Source organism: Furipterus horrens, unplaced genomic scaffold, assembly GCF_987537825.1.
Source record: "Furipterus horrens unplaced genomic scaffold, mFurHor1.1.pri manual_scaffold_2, whole genome shotgun sequence".
Classification (NCBI taxonomy): domain Eukaryota; kingdom Metazoa; phylum Chordata; class Mammalia; order Chiroptera; family Furipteridae; genus Furipterus; species Furipterus horrens.
In genome coordinates, this window is record NW_028327172.1 from 173,849,950 (window position 1) to 173,875,845 (window position 25,896).

General features: G+C 36.3%; 1 protein-coding gene and 1 pseudogene across 1 annotated transcript; both read right to left on the minus strand.

Moving 5' to 3' along the window:
- Window positions 1-1,714: 1,714 nt before the first annotated feature.
- Window positions 1,715-2,171, minus strand: LOC150020018 (transcription elongation factor A protein-like 8; annotated as a pseudogene).
- An 8,453-nt stretch (window positions 2,172-10,624) lies between these two features.
- On the minus strand, window positions 10,625-24,142 carry AMTN (amelotin). The gene is made up of 8 exons (XM_090268122.1): window positions 24,089-24,142; window positions 21,195-21,281; window positions 20,168-20,233; window positions 18,562-18,651; window positions 15,737-15,772; window positions 13,995-14,021; window positions 11,341-11,611; window positions 10,625-10,723 (listed from the first exon to the last, which is right to left on the minus strand). Exons 1-8 carry the CDS (start codon window positions 24,140-24,142, stop codon window positions 10,713-10,715), a joined length of 642 nt encoding a protein of 213 aa, XP_090124248.1. The 3' UTR covers window positions 10,625-10,712.
- Window positions 24,143-25,896: the final 1,754 nt, after the last annotated feature.

Genomic DNA, 25,896 nt, shown 5'->3' on the forward strand with positions numbered 1-25,896 from the left:
TTTTCTTCTATCACGTCAAGTTTTTTCCACACAGTTTATCTTCATGTGACACCCTAGGCGGGATTGAGCCTGGATGGAGCCTGGACCGAGGGAAGCACTAGTGCTCTCCTAGTGGCTGAGAGCAAACCCCCCTTGAGTGGGGAGGGGTGGGGGATGACCTTGGAGACAAGCGACAGGTTCATACTTGTCTAGGCTATTTAGTTACACATGAGACAGTGTGGTGAGAGGTTGTGTGCTGCTCTATAGAGTGAATCGTATACAGAAGTGTAGTCCGAGTTCTTGTCTGTATACAAAGAGTTAGCAGAACTTATTTATTTATTTATATATGTACTTATTTCCTTTCCTTGAGATTATGTCTGCCTCTGCTATTACTCATCATAAGTGCCTAAACAACCCTGATTCGTTTTGTTATATCTGTGGCAGTTTCACCGTTCCCAGTTAAAGGACAAACATCAGTGCATTTGTTAGGCAAGCCTATTTTGCGTATTTTAAAGTAAAACTTGGTGATCAAGATAAGTCTTGGGCCCCTCACAAGGTGTACAAGCAGTGTATCAAGAGTTTATGAATATGGACAAAGGGAACATGTGATAAATTGCCATTTGGTATACCTATGGATTGGCGAGATCCCAGAGATCATTCAAGTGACTATTACTTTTGTATAGTGAAAATGTCAGGATATAACCAGAAAAATAAATGTAAAATAGAGTATCCTAGTCTACCATCAGTTATACACGCAGTGCCTCATTCAGCTGAAACCCCAGTGTCAGTTTTCATTGAACTACCCTCTTTTGAAAAACAGGAGTATGGTGAAGAACTAAGTGATAGCAATGATGAAGATTTTGAAATTGAAGATGACTCAATTCATAAGGGATTTGATCAGCATGAGTTGAATGATTTGGCATGAGATTTGGGACTAGTATTCAAAAAGGCTTCAGAACTCCTAGCATCAAGACTGCATGAGAAAAACTTGCTTGTAAAAGGAGTGAAGGCATCCTACCTTTGATCAAGAGAAAGTGCATTTCTGCAGAACTCTAGAATTGACAGTGGCTTTGTGTATTGCCACAACATACATGATTTAATGGAGGAATTGGGAATTTCTTTTTTCTTTTTTTGTAATAATTGCCAGTTTTATTTCTCTGGCTAAGAGATCCAGAGGTGATTTGAGGTTTACATTTTAATAGTTATTTCATTTCATCAAGAGGTTAGGTGCCCACAATTGCCCTTATAAGCTGGTTGCAAATTACTTCTTATTTAAAAAAATTTAATTCTGACAATTGTTCATTAAAAAATACATATAAGCAGAAAAACTCACACCACAAAGAAATAAGAACAGTTAAGTTTTCGATGTATGTATGTATACAAACGCGTGCACACACACAATTTGGGGTTTTTATCCCACATAGTGTGAGCTGATATTAAATATGCTGCTTTGTAACTTATGTTTTACTTTATAATATGGAATGAACATATTTTCATGCATTTGTGTGAAACTTTCCAATTGAAAACTAAGACCTGGAGAGTGAGTCAAGGTACAAAACCCAGCAAGATGCTGGTAACAAGGAAACTACCTAAAACAAAATTTCACCAGATGATTAAAAACAAAGCAAAACAAACAGACAAACAAAACGAAACTAAAAAAATACATCAGGAAATGCTAACAGAAAGAAAGCAGGGGCCAAATTCTACTATCAGATTAAAAAAAAAAAGAAAGAATTCAAGGCCTAAAGCACACAGGATAAGGACGTCTGCGTGAATGTCTTTGCTTCCAATGCATCATCACAAACTTGTTTCTTACTCTTCTTATTTCTTCCCTAAGCCTTACCAATTCATCTACTCCTCTTAGCATTTCTTCCGGGTCCAAATGCCTGATGGGACTGTCCTCTTTAAATCCCTGGGCACGTTGAGTTAGCCCGTTTCTAAGGTTTCCTTCTGCTTCCTGGCTTACACCTTCTTCGGAAGATTGAGGATTTCATTCTGCCTCCTGTGGTACATCTTCTGAAGGGCAGTCTTCCTCGACTTTTGGCATGTTCTGTGGTTTTCCTTCATTTTCTTTGGAAGACTTTTGCATGTTGAGTATTTTTCTATGATTTCCTTTTTAAATAAATTAATCCTGCAGGGATCCAGGGAATTTTTCTCCTTTTTCCCTCGCTCAATTTGTGTCGCTCCCCAAAGACCAAGAGTCCTGCAGGCAGACAGGAATGCTTGGTGAGCAGGCCAGTACCCGAATCACAGCCCTCTTCACGATTATAGGCCTTGTTCATCTGGAATTGGGAATTTCAATCTATAATGCAACTGAATGGTGACTGTTCATTGAGAGCTTAAAGCAGAGCTTGAAGTGTGTCCTCCTCCACAATGGCAATTTATCTGGTACAGTCCCAATTGGCCATTCAGTTTGTTTTCATGAAGAATATGAAGACATAAAGAGAATCATTGATCTGTTGCAATACCACAAGGACAATTGGATCATCTGTGTTGACTTTCAAATCATCCACTTCCTTCTTGGTTAACAACATGGATACACCAAGTATCCCTATTTTCTGTGAATGTGGGAAAGCAGAGCTCCTGAGAAGCATTGGGTGGAGGCAAATTGGCCTCCAAGACCTGACCTCAAACCTGATAATCCAAACATTTTACATGAGCCACTTGCTGACAGAAAGAACATTATATTTCCACCTCTGCACATAAAACTGATCTCCTGAAGCAATTTGTTAAAGCTTTGCCAACTGAAGGAGATTGTTTTAAATATCTCATTTTGACATTTCCTAGCCTGTTGTTTGAAAAGATAAAATACCTTAATATGTATGTTTGGTAGCAGAACTTTACTACTTGTGCACAATTTGACTTACAGTAACAATATATATCTTTTATATAAATAAAACAACTCTAAATAAACAGTCTATTCAGGTAATTTTTTCTTTATTTTCCTTTGTATATATGTTTTGTATGATTTTTAGGACAAAGGGAAGGTATCCTGTACCTTAAGAACTTGACGTGATAGAGAAAAACTGCAGTCATTTTTGGATTCAGATGCCAAAGGTCAGTCGAAAACAAGTATCAGATCAAACTCAATGAAAATTGTGTTCCCCGGTGAGCTATTCACACCCCCCCCCCCCAGACCTCTGGCAACTGTTTATCATATTACTGTCTCCATAGTTTTGTGCTTTCTAAAATGTCATCTACTTCAATTCATACAGTACACATACTTTTCAGATTGGCTTATTCCACTTAACATTGTGAATTTTTCATGGCTTGATAGCTGAATAATTCTCCTCCATTGTATGGATGTACCACTGTTTGTTTATCCATTTACTACTGAAGAATGTCTTGGTTGCTTCCAAGTTGGACAATTATGAGTAAAGTGGCTATAAACATTTGCATGCAGATTCTCATGTGAACATAATTTTTCAGCTCATTTAGGTAAATAACAAATAGCATGATTATCGAATCATATGATAGTAGTATGTTAAGTTTCCTAAGAAACTGCAAAATGCCTTCCAAAGTGTTTGTATCATTTTGCATTCCCAGCAGCAATGAATGAGAGTTCCTGTTGCTTCTCATCCTCCCAGCATTTGGTATTATCAGCGTTGTGGGTTTTGCTTTCCAATGTGTGTGTACTGTTATATCATTGATTTTTGAACTTGTAATTTCTTATTGACATATGATTTTGGATATTTCTTTATATGCTTATTTGCCATATTTATGTTTTTTTTTTTTTTTTTTGATGAGGTGTCTTCAGACGTTTTGCTCTTTTAAAAAAATTGGATTGCTTATTTTCTTATTGTTGTGTTTTATGAATTCTTTGTATATTTTTAATACCAGTCCTTTATCTGGTATATATTTTGCTAAAATTTTCTCTCAGCCTATGGCTTATCTTTTCATTCTCTTAATACCTTTTGCAGAGCAAATTTTAAATTTTAATGGAACTCCAAGTTACCAGTCTACATCTTTCATGGAGAGTGCTTTTGGTGTTGTATCTAAAAAGTCACCACCAAATCCAAAGCCACCTAGATTTTCTTCTTTGTTATATTCTAGGGATTTTATCATTCTGCCTTTTACATTTAGGTCTATAAGCCATATTGAGTTAGTTTTTGTTAATTAAATTTAAGCATCCTCACCAAAATTTTTAAAAGTTAATTTAGTTTAAAACTCTGTTCTTGTATTAACATATAATATATTATTGTCAAATATTAATTGACCATAGAAACATGAGTTTATTTCTGGGATCTCTATTCCATTCCATTGATCTATGTGTCTGTTTTTGTGCCAGTACCAGACTATTTTGATTATAGTGGCCTTGTAGTGTAGTTTGATATCAGGTATTGGGATTCCTATTACTGTGTTTTCTATCTCAACATTGCTGATGCTATTTGGGGTCTTTTTAGGTTCCATATAAATTTTTGAAATATTTGTTCTAGATCTGTGAAATATGTCATTGGTATTTTAATAAGAATTGCATGGAATCTATAGATTGCTTTGGGTTGTATGGGTATTTTGATGATGTTAATTCTTCCAATCCACTGTATATGCTTTCATTTATTTGTGCCTTCCTTAATTTCTTTCTTCAGTGTTCTGCAGTTCTCTGATATAGGTCTTTTACCTTGGTTATTCCTAGTATTTTATTTTTCTTGTTGTTATTGTATGTTAGAGGAAATCAGGCCTCTTGAGGAAGGACATGTTCCCATGTCCTTCAGCCCGGGTGTCCTGTGTCTCAGATAAGCAAGCTGGTCTTGCTGACGCCTGCAGCTGCAAAGCTGTATCAGGTCGCTGAGTCATGGTATCCTGCGTGCAAAGAGACCTTGCTGAGTACTCCATCTCCTTGCCATATAGACAACTCTTGTCTGAAACCAGACCTAAAGACAAAGCTATAAATCTTTAGGAAGTTAAATCCTCAACATATGTTATTTTGTTTAACTTTTAGATAATGATTATGCTCTGTAAAACTTTTAAAATTCTCTACTTTGAGCCTGTTTTCATTAACCTATTTTTAGTATCATGTTAGACTCAATAAAAGGATGGGCTTCTGTGCTGCTCTTGGCTGATCTGCCTGAGCATGCGGCAACCCCCTAATTGTTCAATAATTCTGTCTGCCGGAATTACTTCAGTGTCGCTTGATTACACACAACACTACACCTACAATAGTAAATGGGATTTTTTCCTACTTTCTGTTTCTGATATTTCATTATTGGTTGTACAAAAAATGCCTTTGATTTCTGAATATTGACTTTGTATCCCACTATTTCGCCAAACTTACTTATTAGGTCGAGTAGTTTTTTGGTGGAGCCTATAGAGTTTTCTTTTCTTTTTTTTTTTTAAGTATATTTTATTGATTATGTTGTTATAGTAATTCCAATTATTTCTTCCCTCTGCTCCCCTCTGTCCAGTATGCCCCCTCCCTCCAGCAATCCTATCCCCTTAGTTCATGTCCATGGGTCATGCATATAAGTTCTTTGGCTTCACCCTTTCCTATATTATTCTTAACTTCCCCTGTCTATTTTGTACCAACCGATTATGCTTCTTAATCCCTGTACCATTTCCTCATTTCTCCCCCTTCCCCCTCCCAGATGATAACCCTGCAAATGAGCCCCACACCTATGATTCTGTTCCTGTTACTTAGTTTGTTTTTGTTTTTTAGATTCAGTTGTTGATAGTTGTGAGTTTGTTGTCATTTTAATGTTCATAGTGTTGATCTTCTTTTCCTTAAATGAGTCCCTTTAATATTTCATATAATAATTGCTTGGTGATGATGAACTCCTTTAGCTTTATCTTGTCTGGGAAGCACTTCATCTGCCCTTCCATTCTAAATGATGGCTTTGGTTGTAGGTCCTTGCTTTTCATCACATTGAATATTTCTTGCCAGTCTCTTCTTGCCTGCAAAGTTTCTTTTGAGAAATCAGCCAATAGTCTTATAGGCACCCCTTTGTAGGTAACTCTCTGCTTTTTTCTTGCTGCTATTAATATTCTGTCTTTATCTTTAAATTTTGGCATTTTAATTATGATGTGTCTTGGTGTGGTCCTCTTTGGATCTAGCTTCTTTTGGACTCTGTGCTTCCTGGACTTGTATGTCTATTTCCTTTGCCAAATTAGGAAAGTTTTTCTCCATTATTTTTTCATATAAGCTTTCAATTTCTTGCTCTTCCTCTTCTCCTTCTGGCACACCTATTATTTGGACGTTGGCACGTTTAAAGTTGTCCCAGAGGTTCCTAATCCTCTCCTCATTTTTTTTCAATTCTTGTTTCCTCATTCTGTACTGGTTGATTTTTTTCTTCTTCTTTATATTCCAAATCATTGATTTAAACCCCGGTTTTCTTCCCTTAACCATTGGATTTGTGTGGATTTTCCTTTGTTTCATTTAGCATAGACTTCACTTCTTCCCTTATGCATTTGCCATACTTAAGCATATCTGTCAAGTCTGTGAGCATCTTTATCACCAGTGCTTTGAACTCTACATCTGTTAGCTTGGCTATCTCCTCATCCCTTATTTCTCCCCCTTGATTCATTTCCCCTTTTGGGCCATGCTTCTCTGTCTCATCATCTTGACAGACTTCTGTGTTTGTTTTCCTCTGTGTCTTAGGTAGAGCTGTTGCATCTATTATGTTGTGAAGTGCAGAGCCTTAGGTATTCATCAGTACAGGGAGTCCTGTTTCACCACATTGTGGTGCTGTGTGGGGGGAGTGGTTTGAGAAAAAACAATGCCACTTGCTCAGCACTTGCTTCTTTTCCAGGCACTTCTCCCACTTCTGTATGGACCCCTTACCTCTCTAGCTGTTGTCCTGGCCATTGTTCCCAGAATGGGTAGGTCTGCAGACATTCTAGGACCAAGGGAGCCCTTTAAACAAGCAGACTGTGCTGAGAGATCAGCAGTTTCTGCCTCTGTCCCAACCCCTACTGGTTTTCATAGTCAGAAGCAATAAGACATTATTGTTCCTGGTGCTGGAATTGTGAGCTGTACAGGCTGGTCTGGTGCTGGGAGTGCTCCCCAGGTGTCCCTCTCAACTTTTAAAAATGTTTGACTGCGCTTTCTGCCAGCCTGCTGCTGCTGCTGCTGCTGCCACCACACCACCCTGGATCTGTCGCTTCTACCTGTCTGGATGAGTATTTCTTCTTTATGTCTTTGTTTGCTGGACTTCCATGCAGCTTGATTTTCTGGAACTTCTGGTTGTCTCTAGTTTTGAGGTAGTTGTATTCCTTCTTAGTTGTGGAGAGAGATGTGGCATGTCTGTCTAGGCCTCCATCTTGGCCAGAAGAAGATCTATAATATTCTATGTATACTATCATGTCATCTGCAAATAATGACAGTTTTACTTCCTCCATTCTAATTCAGATGCCTTTTATTATTTTTTTCTCATATGATTGATGTGGCTAGAACTTTCAATACCGTGTTGAGTAAAAGTGGTGAAAGTGGACACTCTTGTCTATTCCTGATCTTAAAGGGAGAGATCTTAGTTTTTGCCCATTGAGTATGATGGTGGCTGTGGGTTCTATGTATATGGCCTTTATTATGTTGAGGAATGCTCCCTTTGCTCCCATTTTATTGAGTGTTTTTACCATAAATGTGTTACCTAATTCTTTTTCAGCATCTATAATATGATCATGTGATTTTTGTCTTTCATTTTGTTTATGTGGTGCATTACTTTTGTTGATTTCCAAATATTGTACCATCCTTCCATCCCCAGGATGAATCCCCCTTGACCATGCTGTGTGATCTTTTTAATATGTTGCTGAATCCAGATTGCCAATATTTTGTTAATGATTTTAGCATCTATGTTCATCAGAGATATTGGCTCATAGTATTTTTCTTTGTTGTGTCTTTACCTGGTTTTGGAATTAGGATGAAACTGACCTTGAAAGAGAGTTTTGGAGTCTTCCTGCTTCTTGAAATTTTTGGAATAGTTTGAGAAAGGAGTTAGTTCTTCTTTAAATGTTTGGTAAAATCCACCTCTGAAGTCATCTAGTCCTGGGCTTTTGTGAGCCAGGAGTGTTTTGATTACTGCTTCAATTTCACTAGTTGGTATAAGTCTATTCAGGCTCTCTGCTTCTTCTTGATTCAGTTTTGGAAGATTGTATGTTTCTAGAAATATGTCAATTTCACCTACGTTTTGTAATTTCTTGGCATATAGTTGTTTGTAGTAATTTCTGACAATCCTTTGCATTTCTGTGGTATCAATTGTAACTTCTCTTTCATTTCTGATTTTATTTATTTGAGTCTTCTCTCTTTTCTTGATGAGTCTGGTTAAAGGCTTGTCAATTTTATTTCTCTTTTCAAAGAACTAGCTCCTGGATTTATTGATCCTTTGAATTGTTCGTTTAGTCTCTATGTCATTTAATTCTGCCCTGATCTTGATTATTTCCTTCCTTCAACTCACTCTGGGCTTTGTTTGTTGTTGTTCCTCTAGTTCTTATAGATTTAGCGCTAGATTATTTATTTGAGATTCCTCAATCTTTTTAAGGTAGGCCTGTATTGTTATGCACTTTCATCTCAGGACTGCCTTCACTGTGTCCCATAGGTTTTGGGCTGTTGTGTGTTCATTTTCATTTGTTTTCAGAATTTTTTTGATTTCTTCCTTGATCTCATTGTTAACCCATTCATTATTTAGTAGATAACTTTTTTTTTGATAGAGGGTTACCTAGGAAGTCTTCTGATAGATCTTTTAATTGGTATCATATGAGACTAATAGCAAAAGAATTTTGGAAGACGGAATCCTAATTTACTCTTTTATGGCTGCAAAAATCTCAACAATTCATAAATTATTCAGATTCTGCAAATCTGGACCACTGTGGCCAATAAATCTAAAACCACTAGTAAATCATTTTTTTAATTTGCCATTTTAAAGTGTACAATTCAGTGAGGTTTTTTTGTATTATATATTTACAATGTTGTACAACCATTGCCATTATCCAATACCAGAATATTTTCATCACTCTAAAAAGAAACTTTATGGTTCCCAATTTTCCCCTCTGTCCATCCCCTGGCAACCACTGATTTATTCTCTGTCTCTATGGATTTTCCTATTTTGGATATTTTGTATAAGTAGAACCATACAATATGTAGCCTTTGTGACAAGCTTCTTTCACTTAGCAAAATGCTTTCAAGATTCATCTGAAGTGTGATATCTATTAACAGTTCATTATTCATGGCAGAATAATATTCCATTTTTTAATTTACCATATTTTGTTTATCCATTCATTAGTTATGGATATTCTGGTTGGTCCCCCTTTTTGGCTATTATGACTAATGCTGCTATGAACATTCATGTACAAGTTTTTGTGCGAACATATGTTTTCAATTTTCTTGGATATATACCTAGGAGTGGAATTGCTGGGTCATATGGCAACTGTATATTTAATTTTTAAAAAGAAATTGCCAAACTGTTTCTAAAGTGACAGCATTATTTTGCATTCTCACCTCTGTGCCTGAGGGTTCTAATTTCTCCAGATTCTCACCATACTTATTTTCTATTAAAAATTATAGCCAATTTAGTTGATCTGAAGTGATATATTGTGATTTTGGTAAAAACCACTAGTAAATCTTCAACCATCTAAAACACTTGACATGGGATATATATATTTCATAGGTGTATATTTAGGTTTATTCCATACTGATGGGGTTGACTCAAATATACTGAAAGATGTTGTTAAACCTATCCATCCATATCTTTCATCTGTGGGGGCCATAGTGTACTTTGTATTAATCTCTCTCACCTGCTCCCACTCTGAGTGAAGAGTAGCAGTCTAGGTCAGTGATTTTTAACTGGTGTGTCACAAGAATGTTTAGAACATGCAATATCTATTACTTAGTCAGGGGCACTGATATTTTTTCCCTTAGACTGTCAAATAAAAAAAAAAGCCAACAAAACAATAACTGTCTGATATGAATGAATCAAAATTATACTTATTTTTTTAATCAGATGGACAAAAAAATATATTTTTTGATGTTCCACAGAATTTTAGTGTGCCATGAGGTAAAAAAGGGGGACAATCTCTGGTCTAGGTTATAAATTTAAATCAAATTAAATTCTACCTTTTAGGTTGAGAAGCTAGAGTATCACAGTTAATGATAATTTTTATCACTGTCAGTTCTTACTCTCAGATATACCAAAATTAAACATTAAACATCATAATCACTAGCTCTGTATAAAAGTAGCTTGAAGATAAACAATAGGATTTACAATTCTTTGTTTCCACTGTATATTTTAGATGATCAAAATAATTTACATATTCAAGTTAAATTTGTAGCTCTTATGGGCACTAATATGTCACAAGGCAGCTGTGAAGAAATCAGAAAATTCCCTTCCATTGATGGATATCCAACCCCATGACTGTGGCATTGCCTACTTCCAAAGAAGGTCCTAGACCTAAATGTCATCCTAGGTTCCTGGGGTCATATAGTTTCTGAAAGGGTCTAACTTTCATTCTTCCCCCAAAAAGAAAAAGTCAGCTTTCCAAATATGTTTTAATATATGTATCTTCCATATCCAGGATGGCATAATGTTACATTTCAAAGACAAATCATCCATTTAATTATTCTTTTTCAGAAGTCAGTATTCTCTAGGAAGTATACATTTTCTGAAATTTCAAGAAAGTTTTTAGTTAACTAACAACTAATATCTTCTGATATTCTCCAGTGTGTCTCATGTTTTTCCATAACATGATCAATGAAAAAAGAATTATGTGTAGCACCATATTTAAGGTAGTTTAGCTGAAAAAAATCCAGCTTACTGAATTCCTGGAAGAAAAAAAAAACACACTTTTTAAATTAGGTAAAAGAATATTGAATTTAAACATTTTTACTTCACATCAAAATTTCTTTTCTTGGAGCAAGAGTATCAATATCATTCTTTTGTTATCTCCAAGGACATTTGGTTCTACACATCCACACTTACTAAGCTATTATCTTTAGTTGTTAATGCTCAAAGAAGTTATTTTTGCAGCATTTCTTAAGTTCCACCAGTGGAGAATGGCTCATGGGGTCATCTGTGTGCTAATTCCAGTGTGTTACTAGTGGCTGGGGAGGTTCTGAGGCTCAAGTGAGTGGAAAAGAGTATCGTGACTAAATGTGCCTTCTGTGGGCCTCTGTGTGTTTGAGATGGGAAAAGGAGAGTGCAGTCTGTTTCCAAATGTTTCCAGCTATAACCTAAGAAGGAAAGTACGTTATACCAGCAATTAAATGTCTTCTTGGGCTGAGCCAATAGGGTCGATGGCCCAGTAAAAATATTCCCTCACATTGCTGCAGTCTACTGTGAGTAAGGGGGCTCCCTGACATTATTGAGGTCTGTATTCATCGAGACAAAGAACTCTTCTCTCCCACTCTGCAGGGGCATTTTCTTATCTGGGAGAACTTACCATTTGGGGACCCTGTGGTGGTTCCCTCAGGAACATGCATCCCCCTCTGGATGCCTGCAGGGGTGGTCACTTCAAAGTCGTCATCTGTGTCTGTGCCACTGGGGGTCAAGAAGGGGTTCTCTGGGGTTCCCTGGCTGGCGGGATTTATTCCTGCTTGTCCAGCAGGAAGGATTCTGTTCGGGGGATCTGAATTAGCCTGGCTGGTAGGCAGGATGGCTCCAGGGAACAAGGGCTGGAAGAGGAGGCCTGTGAAGATGTGCGGGGCCCCTGGCTGGAATGAAGAACCAGAAAACAAAGTTAGAGGAATACATTTCAGTGGCCAGTCAACCAGATTTTTCTTTGAGGGTAGCAAGTTGGGATAGGAATGGTAGGATGGAGAAGGGTGAGTGAGAGGAAATAATAAAGATGGGGCATTCCTCGTCTTTAGAAAATACCTCCCTCCCTGTACCAAGCCTGATGCTGGTTTCATGACTGGGATTCCTTGCTGTGGTCCATTTCCCTCAGAAAGAGAAAGCCACTGTCAAGCTAGTCATCAGAAAAGGAATAATGTATCCTATGCTAATATTAGGTATCTGGAGGTAGAACTCAGGCAGAAAATTCCTACAATTACAGCAGGCTATATCTCTGTTATTGACCTAAGTCATAGTCTTTTTTTTCCCTCCCATAATTTTTTAGAGTCATTTAGGGGGCTAAAAATTAATGAACCAAATTATTTCAAGTAGATTAATCAATCTTCATCTCGTGGTGTGCATCCCTCTGTGTTTCTTCTGATGTATTTTTCAAAGACACCGGACTGTTCAGTCAGAAATCTTTCTCTTAGCAATTTTAATGATTTGCACTCTGGTAATGAATGCTGCTGCTGCCACACTTTTTTTTTTTCTTGGGAAAAAAGTACTCTGCAAAATTCCCCTTAAGAAGATACACTTTCATATTGGCTACTTTTGGAGAGAGCTCAGACAAAAACCAGTTCTCTGGGACCTCCTAGTTCTGATGGAACAAAAGCTCAGGAGCTCATAATCAAGATACATGTCAGTTTCCTTGAACATCATTCTCAATTGTTAGTTCTCTTAAGAACCACTTAAGGAACTTGTGAAAAAGGCAAGAGCTCCACTGTTAAGAGCAGTTGGGACTGAGGAGGCTGAGGGCAGAACTCATAAATCTGCATTTTAGCCAGCATTTCAAGTTGTCCTGACTTGGTGGTCCAGGACTGAAGTTTGGGAAACACTGCTAGAGAAGCTGGAATTAAACTTATGCTGGATGAGAAACAGGAGTACAGAAGTTTTCAAATTGGGGGTCATGACATTCATAGGTTTGAAATAAAGAAGGTAGGTTGTGCATGTCATTAAAAAATAAGACAAAAAATATAGGCTATATAGAGTATATATTATTTAGTGTAGCCCAGATAGGGTAAGTATAGTTTTCTGAAATGCGCGCGCACGTGCGTGTGTGGGTGCGTGTGTCAGCTGCATGAAAAATGTAGCTGTTACTGTGAGTTTTACTAAAAATGTTTGAAAACCACTGGCATAGTAGATAGAAATATGACTTCCAATCTATCCTAAAAATCCTCACCCAAAGAGATGTTTATATCTATATCTATATCTATATCTATCTATCTATCTATCTATCTATCTATCTATCTATCTATCTATCTATCAATGTGAGAGAGAAACACCAATCAATTGCCTCCCATATGTGCCCTGACTGGGTTCAAACCAGCAACCCTTTGGTGTTTGGGATCACACTCGAATCAACTGAGTCACGCTGCCAGGGTGGCTTTCAGTTGGTTTTTGATCTTGAGGTCTAATTTGCTTAAGCTCTCTGAATCTCAGTTTCTTTATCTATAAAGTTAGGTTTAACATTTCCACTTTGCAATTTGGTGAGGATTAAAGGTAATGTATGTAATAGATCTATTAATGTGCTTGTTCTATAGTATTGCTCAAAAACTGGTAGACATAGGTGTTCATGTTATCAATGTTGGCAAAACAGCCCCATTATTGTATTTATGGGCAGTCTAGCCAATCTCTACCTTTTCATAATAGAAAAAAAAAAACCCTGTCTTCCTAGATATTGCCTCAACTCTTAATATCAGTGTCATGTTTAGATACCACATTAATTCAAGTAATAAAAATGACTTATGGAAAATGCATAGAAGGGCCTAGTAATGATAATATGAGTATTATTTAGGTTGAGCCCTTTAGTTATTCATGCATATAGGGAGGAGTTATTTATCACTATAAAATGCTAGAAGATATATTTTCCTATAAAAATTAAAAATTTAAGTCAAATAAATTAATCTTTCCTGCAATAAATATCAATATATGTTAGTCTATATCTGCATACTTATAATCCTAGATTTTAATCAATATAAAATTAAAAAATATGCATTGACTTTCTGAATAGAACTGAATCTGACATCAATATATGAAAAACAAAAGTTAAATTCAGTCAATGAAAAAGTAGCTAGAGAATGATGATAAAAGCCCCATTAGTCAAAGGATAACCTAATGCAAAGACCTATAAAAATGTTCAATTTATTGTAGTAGACACGAACTTTAGGATTTGTGGTCAAAAGAAAATATGGATATGAGTACAGAAAATAGCACATAATAACACTGAAAATAACTTTAAATATTAAAAATTAAAATTATTTTTACCAATTCCTCTGAGCTTAGGATAGTTCCCTAAAAGGAAAATAATAACACAAATTATTAGACAAATTTTAATATATGCATGGCAAGATATGTATAACATAACTTAAAAAGTTAAAAAGTTTTCAAAATTATAAAGATATATATATTTTTAAGCAAAATTTTAAACTGCCTTGTAAGTTACATCACAAAAGTCTTGTCAGCACGTGATATTGGACTGCTAACATTATCTGAATGATGTGATTTCTTATGTATTTTTAAATTTATATATTTTCTCTTATCAAGTAATAGATGCACATTGGAATAAATTTGGAAAATGCAAAAAGCAATAAAAAGTATATAATCCCATCATGGAGAGTTTGATTTATTTTTCTAGATGCTTTGCACACATTTATTTTTTACATAATAGAAGTCATGTCATTTATACAATTTGTGTCTTACCTTATCTTTTAACACTATACAACAATCATTTAACCATATTACTGACACATTTTAATTAATAGACTTTTGAATGGTCACAAAGTATTTGCCTTTATGTTGCAGGTTACTTATGTTCCTTACTTTAAAATTTAAGTTGCACCCAATATTCTTCTGTACTATAAATATTATTTTGATTAATATTTGTACATAAACCTTTGCTGTATTAATATTTGCAAATAAAGCTTTGTTGTATTTCAGATTATTTTCTTGGGTTGTGTTTCCAGATGTGGAATTAAGAGTAGATAGGAATTTTATATTTGATTCTGCTTTTAGAAGTAAAAGCTGCCACTTGATGCTCATACTTGATTTTGACTCATAGGAATTTTATCAGTGATCTCAAGAATTCGTCGTCGTCGGCAGCCATCCGTCTCGAGAGACGATGGTGTAGCTTCTTAAGGGTCTATCTGCACTCCCCAGTGAAGCTGAAGCCACAGAGCCTCGATGAAGCTACAGAGCCTGGGCAGGGTGATATGGAGGGTCTGCTGTTGCCCATGCAGCAGACCCCCCCTCTCTTCGCAGCTGAAGGGTCCAAGGGAAAGACGGAGTCAATACAGCTTGGCCTCAGGTGCGCCGCAGGAGTTGCCGGTGTTGACTACAACGTCAAACCGCCTTAGGGACTCCGGCTCCGGATTTTCTGTCGGGGTTTACTCCCTTAGCCTTTCCCCTGAAGAGGTATGCCGCAAGGCAGCGGAGGTTTTTTGGAGTCAGAGTTTTCCTTCTCTGTCTCAAGAATTACCTTTCATAAATATATATATATATATATATATATGTATATATATATATATATAGAGAGAGAGAGAGAGAGAGAGAGAGAGAAGAGGGAGTGTTTATTATTTTTTAGGGTAAATATATATAGTTAATAAATAAATGAATCCCCAAATCATTACTCATTAGGTCAATACCATTAATTTGTTTGTTTTCATGACAGCGTGGCTTAAAGGATTGACTGACTGCCTTACCTGTGACATTTACTGTGTGATTATAACTGAATTACTGTATCTCCAGTTACTCATTTAAAATTGGTAATATAAATAATGTCTATAAAAGGTTGCTTTGAAGATTAAATGAGATAGTACATAATAAATAATAAAATACTTATAACAGTGCTTGGCACATAGCATACACTCAGTAAGTGTTCTTGTTATTATCAATATTCATACAATGCCAAGTAAATAGGAAACTTGGCAACTATCTGGTGAATTGAAGCAAGATTAAATATTACACCCTAAGATGATTTAAAAGAAAGATCATCATACAAATAATTTTACCTGGGCTCCAAGTTGTGCTACAATAAGTGGTAACATCTGAAAAAAATAGTGAAAAATTCAGCAAAAAACATATTCAAAGGTAACTTCTGATGGATGGTATAACTACTAAGCTTTTCTTAAAAAACACAATGTTTGTTAAACAAGCACTTGTTACTAATATATCATCTATAATCATAGATATAGACTCATAGAGCTAGATGGAAATCAGAACTCATTCTATTTGTAAAAAGAAGATTAGACCCAGAAATATTCAGAAACCAGTTCAAGGTAGCACATTGAGTAGGTAGAGGTTAGTAAATTGGATGATCAAAAAATAATTTTGATCTTAAGCTCCTTCCAAACTAAAAATTATTCCAAGAAATAAAGTTATAAAAATACATGTGTTTATTTTATATGTCATTTCAGAAGATGCATGAAAACACAGTGGATATTTTATTTTATTTTAATTTTTTTTCACAGTGGATATTTTAAAATACAAATGTTTGAAAGTGAGCCACAGAGTGGCTAAGTAACTTGGCCAACATCATACAGATTATGGGGAGAGCTGAGATTTGACCAGAGCTGTGTTATTCTAGAGTCCACTCAACCACTTCGGCCTTACTTTGATAAAAGGGAGTGACTAGGTTCCTGGCAGAGGACCCTGAAAAGGCAGGGTTACAGGGACTGGCGCTAGATTGAAGAATGTGAGGTATGGAGACCCTTGGTAGTGGTCTAGCCTAGAGGTATTGAAGAATCTCCACTGAGAATGGGAGTTGATTTATGTTATTGCATGTTGGGGAGTGTGTAACGTTAAACCCTCTCTTCTACTGAACATTTAATAACATCTACAGTGACCACTAATGCATTTGATGGGAGTGGATATTCTTTGGTGAATATGAAGATGTGCTAAGTCTGACTTCAAGGTTAGAGCAGGACAATAACTGAAACTAAAGTTGGGCAGTTGACATAAGGATTATGCAGGATCACGTGTTAAAAGGATTCTCATTTTATTTGCCTGTTTCTCTAGTCTATTTCAGAGAATCATTTTTGTTATTGAGATATAAAAAATCTGAAAATATGCTGAGTGAAGGCTTTAATATATCTTTAAGAAATAAGTACAATTATAGATCTCAATATTAAAGAAATGTAAAAATTAGTTATGTGACAGAATTTCACAAGCATGAATTAATGAAGCAATACAGTGTCTTGTGTTGTTGTTTTGGACAAAGGTATGAAAAAAGTATTGGTTACATGCGATGTAAAATTTAATTTGAGCAGCTTAAAATTATTTTGTCAATTAAACTCAGTTTTGAATATAATTACTAATTAACACAAGCTTACTCTTATTGAACCCTGGAGGTGTCCATAGTGGTAAGAAGATGGTTAGGATATATTGGTCCATTGTTATCTTCATGCTTCATAATTTGGGAATATATTTTTAAAGTCTTATATTTCTGTATGTCTTTGGGCCTACAAATTCTTTTCCTAAGAACTAGTCCTAACGACATAATCATTGATATGGTCAAAATCTTAGTTACAAGAATGTTCACTGTAGCATAATTTATAGAAGCAAAATTTTGAAAAAACCTCAAATGTTTGCATTATAATAGAATATTAAACAATCATTAAAAACAATGTTATAAGTGAATATTTCAAAACACCAAGACAGGCAATATTTATTAAGTGAAAAAGTCAAGTTACAGAACATTAGATATTGTAAAGACTTATTTTCTTAAAAAAAAATGTACATAACACATCACAGAAAAACAGGAAGGACCTATTGTAGAATGCTGACTCTGACTATTATTATTATATTGCCCATCAGTGTTAAACTGAATCTTATGGGTGTTTTTTGCTCACCTGTATTATCTAAGTTACCTATAATTACCATATATGATGTGTGTAATAAACAATAAAGCTTCTACAAAAAACTTAGACCACTATGTGGGGCTGAGATAACTTGTTAGGGAGAATAAGCTATCCCTAATGACTTATTCCAATCATAAAGGATCATTATATTTTTCTCCAGAGCCTAATAATCTACTTAAAGAAGTTTCAAAACAGTAAAAATTAGGGCTTTGTCCACAATTAAAATTCAAACACTTCCCTAAGTGTTTGATGCCCTAAGTATGTCCTTTATATCTTAGTGCGAGAGGGTTTTCTAGGGTTTTTCCTGAAAGCAAATGATGGTGGGAAATAGGAAAGAACTAAAAAGTACTTGGGGACTTTCAGTGGACCTGGTAAATGAACCCAAAAGAGGAAGATTAGATTTGCTGAATTCAAATTTTATTCACCTCTTAATTTTAACTTGGGATGATTCTGGCCACCCACAAAATCTTCAGTAGAAAACACAACACGCTACTTGACTACAGGTGGTGAAAACACAACACAGTATACAGATGATGTGTTGTAGAATTGTGCACCTGAAATCTGTAGAATTTTGTTGACTAGTATCACCCCAATAAATTCAATAGAAAGGAAAAAATGATACAAAAATAAAAAGAAGAAAACACAACATGCTAGAGAAGAATCTTACTACTTCTCAATTTCCCCTCTTGTGTTTTTGACTACAGTTTTCCCCAGCTCTTCACATTATTCTGTTATCCATTACAAATGTAATCTAGGTAGGTTATGGGGCAGCATGCTCAGTTTTCTGGGTGTGTTCTTATGAATTTTCAGCAAGAACCAAATTGTCAAAGACTGTTCCATGTTCTGTAAGACATCCCTCTGCAAATTAGCTGGGTAAATGTTTAATAACCTTGAAAAAGTTCTTTCCTCCCTTTTAGGCTTCCATCTGAGAGAAAATGCTCCCCAATAATAAACTGAAGTCCCATTGTTGAACTTACTTGTGGCTGCAGCTGCTGTTGTACATTTAATCCCCCCAGGGTCAGTGGGAAGCTCTGGGCAGCAGGTGCCATAGCTGCAGGAGGATTTAGCTGTAAGGCAAAGAAGAAGATTTTCATTGAACATTCAGGAAGCTAACATGTATTTATTAAATGTAAAATATACTTAAAGAATTTGCTATGCAAATGTGCAGGATACTATATTTCATTTAGAATAAGTTATAGAGCTGCAGTTCACAGACTTGTTTAGTCTACCAGCACAACCATATGTTGCCTAACTTTTTCCCATATTAAAATTTTCTTTGGCATTTAACTCCTTTTTTGAGAACTACATAGGTTTTCATCCTGGCTTTTTGTTTTTGGCTATAACAGCAATAATTCTTGGAATTTTTCTGATGATTTTCTTATGAAGAAGTGATTTTTCATAGGTATTTCCATAAAAATTTGGAGGGTTAGAACAAAATATCTACTTTGCACATAATCTATTACTATATATTGTACAAATCTGATCACTGGATGAAAACCCACTTTAATCAGGAAAGGAACTTAAACTATATATATATATATATCGTCGTCGGCAGCCGTCCGTCTCGAGAGACGATGGTGTAGCTTCTTAAGAGTCTATCTGCGCCGCCGAGAATGATTGTGCAGTCCGACTCGGGAGTGACACGGTATCTGTCTCCTCCCGTGTTGAATCGACATCTTGCGATGACGCTGGAGTGTCCTCTCCAGTGAAGCTGAAGCTACAGAGCCTGGGCAGGGTGATATGGAGGGTCTGCTGTTGCCCATGCAGCAGACCCCCCCTCTCTTCGCAGCTGAAGTGTCCAAGGGAAAGACGGAGTCAATACAGCTTGGTTTCAGGTGCGCCGCAGGAGTTGCCGGTGTTGACTACAACGTCAAACCGCCTTAGGGACTCCGGCTCCGGATTTTCTGTCGGGGTTTACTCCCTTAGCCTTTCCCCTGAAGAGGTATGCCGCAAGGCAGTGGAGGTTTTTTGGAGTCAGAGTTTTCCTTCTCTGATGTGCCCTGACTGGAAGATCGAACCAGCGACACTTAGCTCGCAGGCCGACGCTCAATCCACTGAGCCAAACCAGCCAGGTTTATATACACACACACACACACACACACACATATGTATATATATACATACACACACATACATACATATCTACTATATATGTATATATGTATATAATCTATATATTTATATTCTATAAAAATGGAAGTCTTTCCATCCCTTCTGGTTTGCTCTTGTTTTATGGGTGAAGATTATGGTTATTGTGTTTGAGTGGATGTGGAGATGTTGTGGGGCCAGACAGGAAGATCTGGTTAAGAAATGGTGAGAGGAACTTAGATAAGAGGTGAGAAGAACTAAAGAAATGACAAGAATTATAATTCTTTTAGAGACTCTTTTGCTCAGAAGAAAATTTTGTGATGTATTGAGTAGCATTCAGCTCTCTGACTTTCTTGTCTTCTCTCTTTCAACTGATCTACAGTGAATATGTGTGTATGTGTACATTTGTGGATACACACACATACACACACACTCAATGTTAGGTATTATATTTACTTAACAATGACTATTAAAATGATATAAAAGAGTACTTACCAGATTCAGATCAGACCCCAGTGTGAACATCTGTGCCAATGGTATTAGACTTAAAGAAGGGAAGATCTGTAGGGCATTGAAATTGATGAGACAAGAAGTTGTTTATTTTCACTAACCTGCCAATGGTGGATATCCTTAAGTAACTTATACTCCCATCAAGGGTGGATTTGCCATGAAGGGAAATGAAGGTGAAGCTTCAGGGCCTCTCACTAGTATTGCCCCCTTCTGTGGCCCTGGGAGGTACCCTAGCAGTCTATCCAGTTTATGGTATTTATCAGCTTAAAAAATGTGAATTTCTTATTTCTCATTTCATTATGAATTATTAATTTTAATATTTAATTTTACATATCTAATTTTGTATTCTTTTTCCTAAAGAGTACCCCCAAATTGTGTAAGCTTCAGTTTTCCTAAGGAGAGAGAGGCTTATGACTTGAGCTGTAGATTAACAAAAGAACTTTAGAGTCTGGTGTTATCTGATTGTTTCACAAAGTCTAGATAAAGGTAAAGTGGGGGCATTTAGAGCAGAGGAAAGGTTGGCGTGGGAAGCAGGGTAGTAGCCAACAGAAAATGCTGTTTCCAAAAGTATTTAAATATTCTTTGAAGAGATAGACTTTACAGGACATGTTAGCTCAGCAGCAACAATAGAACTTGAGGAAATCTGAAGTTATATTTATAGACTGCCTCTTAATCCCTGTTAGCTCTGGCAAATACCACAGTGACATGTCACAGTATTACAGGGCGGAGATAACCAAGCTTTGTCTACAGGTGTAGCTATTGCTTTTCAAAATTTATGAGATTTGGTTGCTAAAACAAATTATTATTCAGACAAAAGGAAAAAGAATGAGGATGCTTTGTTGTCCTGGCTCAAACTTTTCAAAAAAATGTATGGTTCTTGTTTTACTTTTTCCCAAAAAGGAAAACTTCTCTCGTTTAGTCATGCGACACTGTAAAACTTAATTTTATATCCACTGGTTTTACCACGTGTCCTTCGCTGGTCTGCAAATGTTCCTTCTTGGAGGACTCTTACCTGATTTGGCGGCTGTTGGTTTACTAGGGTTGTCTGCTCTGGAACCAGCTGTGTTGGAGGAAGTCCCAAAACAGGGTTGAGCTGCATCTGTGACAACGAATATTTGATGAGTCAGGAGTGCATTTGAGGTTTTGTATCCATTTATTTCCCGCATGTAACAAGTTGTCCCCAATGTAAAAAGATCTGCCTTTAGGCTCTGTGTCTTTGGAGCAGTTTCAGTTTCCTGGAACATTTTATGCACGACGGGGGACAGAATTGTTGAACGGAAAAATGTCAGCCTAGGTGAGTGGTGTCGGGAGGGAGACAACGAGGGACAGGGCACATGGATTTCTAGTTTCCCACTTCTTTTCTGTAACTGCCTTCTTCTTTTTTCAGGGCATGAAATACATAGTCTGCCCCTTAGCTCTGCACACATTTGCTTTCCCCCAGTGCTCGAAGGTATGCTACCACAACTTCTAGTGCATTTTCATGAAGCTTTCTGCTTTTGACTTGGGCCTGACAAGTCGCTTTCTATAATGGAAGTGAGGTCCCTTTCCTGGCCAGAGTGTTTTCCTAGTGTGTTAAAAACCACTGAATTTAAGGGGTGAATATGTGCTTGTGATTCATATTTGTATAGTTTTGTTTAACGATAAGGAAACCGAGGCTCAGACAAGCAAAGTGACCTGCCCAAGGTGATATGGTGAGTGGCAGAGCCAGTGCTAGGACCCCTCATGTGCTCTTCTTGGTCCTAGAAGAAATGAGTCCTTCCCTTAGCTTTTCTTGGCACTCCCCCTGCATGCAGGTGGAAGCTCCCTGGCCAGGTTGACTGCTGTTAGCCTTTGCTTCTCGCTGCATCTCAGAGGGCACTGGGGCGGGTGTGAACTTTCAGCATGTGCTCTTGGGCCACTTGGATATACCCTAGAGCTGCCACTAATTCCTGGTTTCACTTTGGACTTTCTCCCTCAGTTATAAGAGGTAAGATTGGCATTATCTGTTCTTAGAGGTTTCTATAACCTTTAAGATATTTAAGTATGAATTCTGCAAATTTCTTTTCATCCCTTATAATCTATTGTTAGCATGGTAGCCAGAGTGGTCCTTTGGGGACAACAGTCTGCTCCTTTCACTCCTCTGCTCCACCTCTGCATTGACTTTCATTCTCATTCAGAGTAAAAGCCAGAGACCCTGCAGTGGCCTACAAGACCCTCATGCCCTGGGCCCCCGGTGCTGTCTCTGCGACAGCTAAGGCCTACTCCTGCCTTAGAGCCTCACCTCTGTCCAGAATGCTCTTTTCCCAGGTGTTGGCTCCCTCCCTCACCTGCTTCCAGTCTGCTTTAGTTCACTTTCCTCCTGACGCCCACTGTCCTGAATTTGCCATCTGCCCATCTCCAATATCCACATTTGACCTACTCACAACAAGTGCTAGGCTGTTCTAAGTGTCCGCATTTGTAAATTGATTCATATTTATGCCTTTATGATAATTCAATAAATTAACTCACAAGTAATAAAAAGATCATATCCATGTATCCTGATTTTTCAGTTGATAAATACCACTACTATACCTAATAGGTTTCTCAGTATGTTTCCCCCACCCCCACCCCCCATCCCCTGTGCATGTCTCTGTAGCTGTTCTCACGTAATTGGCTCTTAGCAGACTGCATTGACCCGCATGCTACTCCCCAGTCTATATTGAATGAGAGTTGTGCTCCTGGAAATTTTATTTCTTTTCAGTTTTTACAAAGTATACAGTTACTTAAATATACTAGAGACACTGTTTAAGAGAACCTTTTGGTAAATTTATTTGGTGAAATGAAAAATCCATGTTTTACAAAAACATTAACTTCCTAACTTATCTTGTTTAGAAATTGAATTTGTGCAAGGTAACTGTTTTCAAAGGTACATGTATCATTTGGAATGAAATAAGAAGGAGGTTTATTCATGTCTCTTTCATCTTCTTTCTACAAGATCACCCTCTTCATCTTCTGACTAATCAAGGTTATAATTTATCATTTAAATTTTCTTTTAAAAATTATTTATTATTTATTAATACTGCGCTAGTGAACACCATGAAGGGTCATGCCTTCCTCCCCCCCATCACTGTATTTTCAGCAACTAGCACAGTGTCTGTTTTATAGTTTCTGGTAAATATTTGTTGATTGTATGGATGACTACAGAAGTGTCAAATGGGCTTGAACTTACCTAAAGTGTTTTCTTTGTGCTCTGCTATTTCAAAGCAAATATATTCTAATTATTTTTTTAATGTCCACAGTTAATCATATCAAATAGTCCAAGGAAAGTCCACTTAGAGGCCCAACCTATCTCTATGTCTATAAAATATTGGAGTACATGGGACTATATATTCAAATGCAAGGGCTCAATTTTTTCAAAAACCTGTCACATGTAAACACATTTTGTGATGAAATGTTGTAAGTCAAAAGTTACAAAAAAGTCTAATATCTCCTTGCAATTGCACAATTTAGTCTTTTTAGAGTTTAGATAATCTAGAAGTTTTGTGTTTCCAATTAGAAAAATCAGAAAATGTAGTTTACCTCTTTAGTCACGAGAAAATAATTAGTTGCCAAAAAACCTTAAATTCTTTTTGGAAAGTAAAATAATTATTCAATTTGAGTAGCTATAATCCAAGGCATTCTTTTTTCTCCTAATTTTTATCCAATTGCTCTGCTAAAATAGAAGCTCTACCACAGTCGAGTGGATGCATTTTAAAAATGTAAATACATTAAAATATGCACTAATACTTTGTTAGGTTATCATCTGACACCTTAGAAAATAAAAATTGAAAACTAAGGGAATGAGTCACAGACCAGAGTAGTTTTAACAGAGGGCAGGAAGAGAGAGAGATCTGCAATTAAGATGCTGCTAAGGCTGGCTGGGACATAAAATAAACACATTGCACTTACTGGTAATGACTGAGTTGATCCCAGAAGACAAAACAGTAAGATGGTAGTCTTCATGTTTCAAATTGCTACCTATAACAACACAATAGTGTTACTCTTTCACTCCATTTTTTTCCCTTTTAGGAGAAGATGATACTTAAAAAAAGAATGTTCTATTTGAAACATGGTCAATTAATGTTACCTTTCTCTCCACTAGGCAAAGTGTGCAGGTGAAACAGTCTTCAAAGTCTAGTTGATTTCTCCAGTTCTTGAGAAAATTTTATCCGTTGATGAGTTGTGAGTTTGTAGAAGGAATTTAAACTGAACTTCAGGAGGTTGGCAACTGAGAGACCAATCAGGACTCAGCTGTGAAGTCATTTGGTTACTTCCATTTCCCAACATTTCATTAGGTGAGCTATTAGCTGCAGACATCGTATTACCCAATGTCTAACATTTGAATAGAGGGTATCTCAGGAAGACATATTTTCTGTAATGAAAAAGTATACAGACAATTAAAAACATTAAAATTTCCCTTCACCTTCATTTCCTTCCCAAATGACTTTTCAGATGTGTCTGTTTTATCATGTATATTTGGACATATAAATCAAGCATCAAAATATAACTGTATGTTAAAAATAAGATCTATTATGAATATTGCTCTGCAAGTTACTTGTTTACTTAATAAATAATGAACAATTTTATGTGTTTGTACATATAGATTTATTTCATTTATTTAATAGTTACATTATATTACATTATTTTTCCTTTTGGTGGATATTTAATCTATTTCCATTTTACTTTATAATTATAGAAGTGGTATAATAAATATCCTTATCCTTTTTTCATACATGTGAGATATTTCTGTAGGTATTATTTCTAGAAGTACTCTACTGAAGTATATATATGTTTTAAAATTCAATAAATATAAGAGAAAATACATACACTGATTAACAAGTAATTATATGCTTGATAAGTTACAATACTAAAAGTATACACAGGCACAAAAGGGAGTGTGGTTAATTTTGTTGGGGTCAGAGGGGAAGAGAAGGCTTATAGAAAAGGTGACACTTGAGCTGGATTTTGAATAATAAAAAAACTTCATTAAGAACTCAAGGAGAGCATTCAGGCCAGCTAAGTTCTAGATATGATGAGTGATTTTATTGTTCCCTATTATTACAGGAACAAAATGGGGTGAGGGTAACAGTGGGAGACAAGGTTGGAGAGACATCTAACTTTAATCACCTGTAGTATTTTTCTTTCTTTCTATTACTCATATTGGCTCTTGCTCAGACATTATTTTATATGGCTTCATTATTTTCCTATTATATGTTTCCCTTGAACTATGTGGGGAGTTCCTGGGCCTTGTCTTCTATGTTAATAACATTAACATTACAAAGCCCCAGATGGTCTCTACATATTGATGAATAAATTGTAGAGGTATACACTGTAGGGAGCTGAGTTGAAGAAAGACTTTAGACAAGAGATGGAGCTTTAAGTGGATTTGGAGAATAAATATGATTGGCAGCACAGAAAACAGCATGGTAAAAGGGGTGAGTATTGAGAGGAGCAATGGAACATAAATGCAGAAGATGTGGAAGGGAAGCAACTGGCTTTCATAGACATATTCATTCATTCTTGTATTCATTCTTCCCATCCATCATTTAGCATATATTCACTCTATGTACTGTTAGCATTGTTTTGGTCCCTGGGAATAAAACACTGAGAGAAAAGGACAAAGATCTCAACCTCATGGAACTTACATTATGATAGGGAGAATATTGAATATTTAAGACTCATTGTGTGGAAGGAAGCATTTGAGTCTTGGGAGCCCA

What these genes read in the sequence shown, in the direction of transcription:
- AMTN (XM_090268122.1), bottom strand. Translation starts at nt 24,142, where the DNA reads ATGAAGACTACCATCTTACTGTTTTGTCTTCTGGGATCAACTCAGTCA. An exon ending in GATCAACTCAGTCATTACCA is followed by an intron (nt 21,282 to 24,088) that starts GTAAGTGCAATG and finishes TCGTTGTCACAG; the next exon opens with ATGCAGCTCAACCCTGTTTT. An exon ending in TCCTAAGCTCAGAGGAATTG is followed by an intron (nt 11,612 to 13,994) that starts GTAAAAATAATT and finishes TCTTCATTCCAG; the next exon opens with CCAGGGGCCCCGCACATCTT.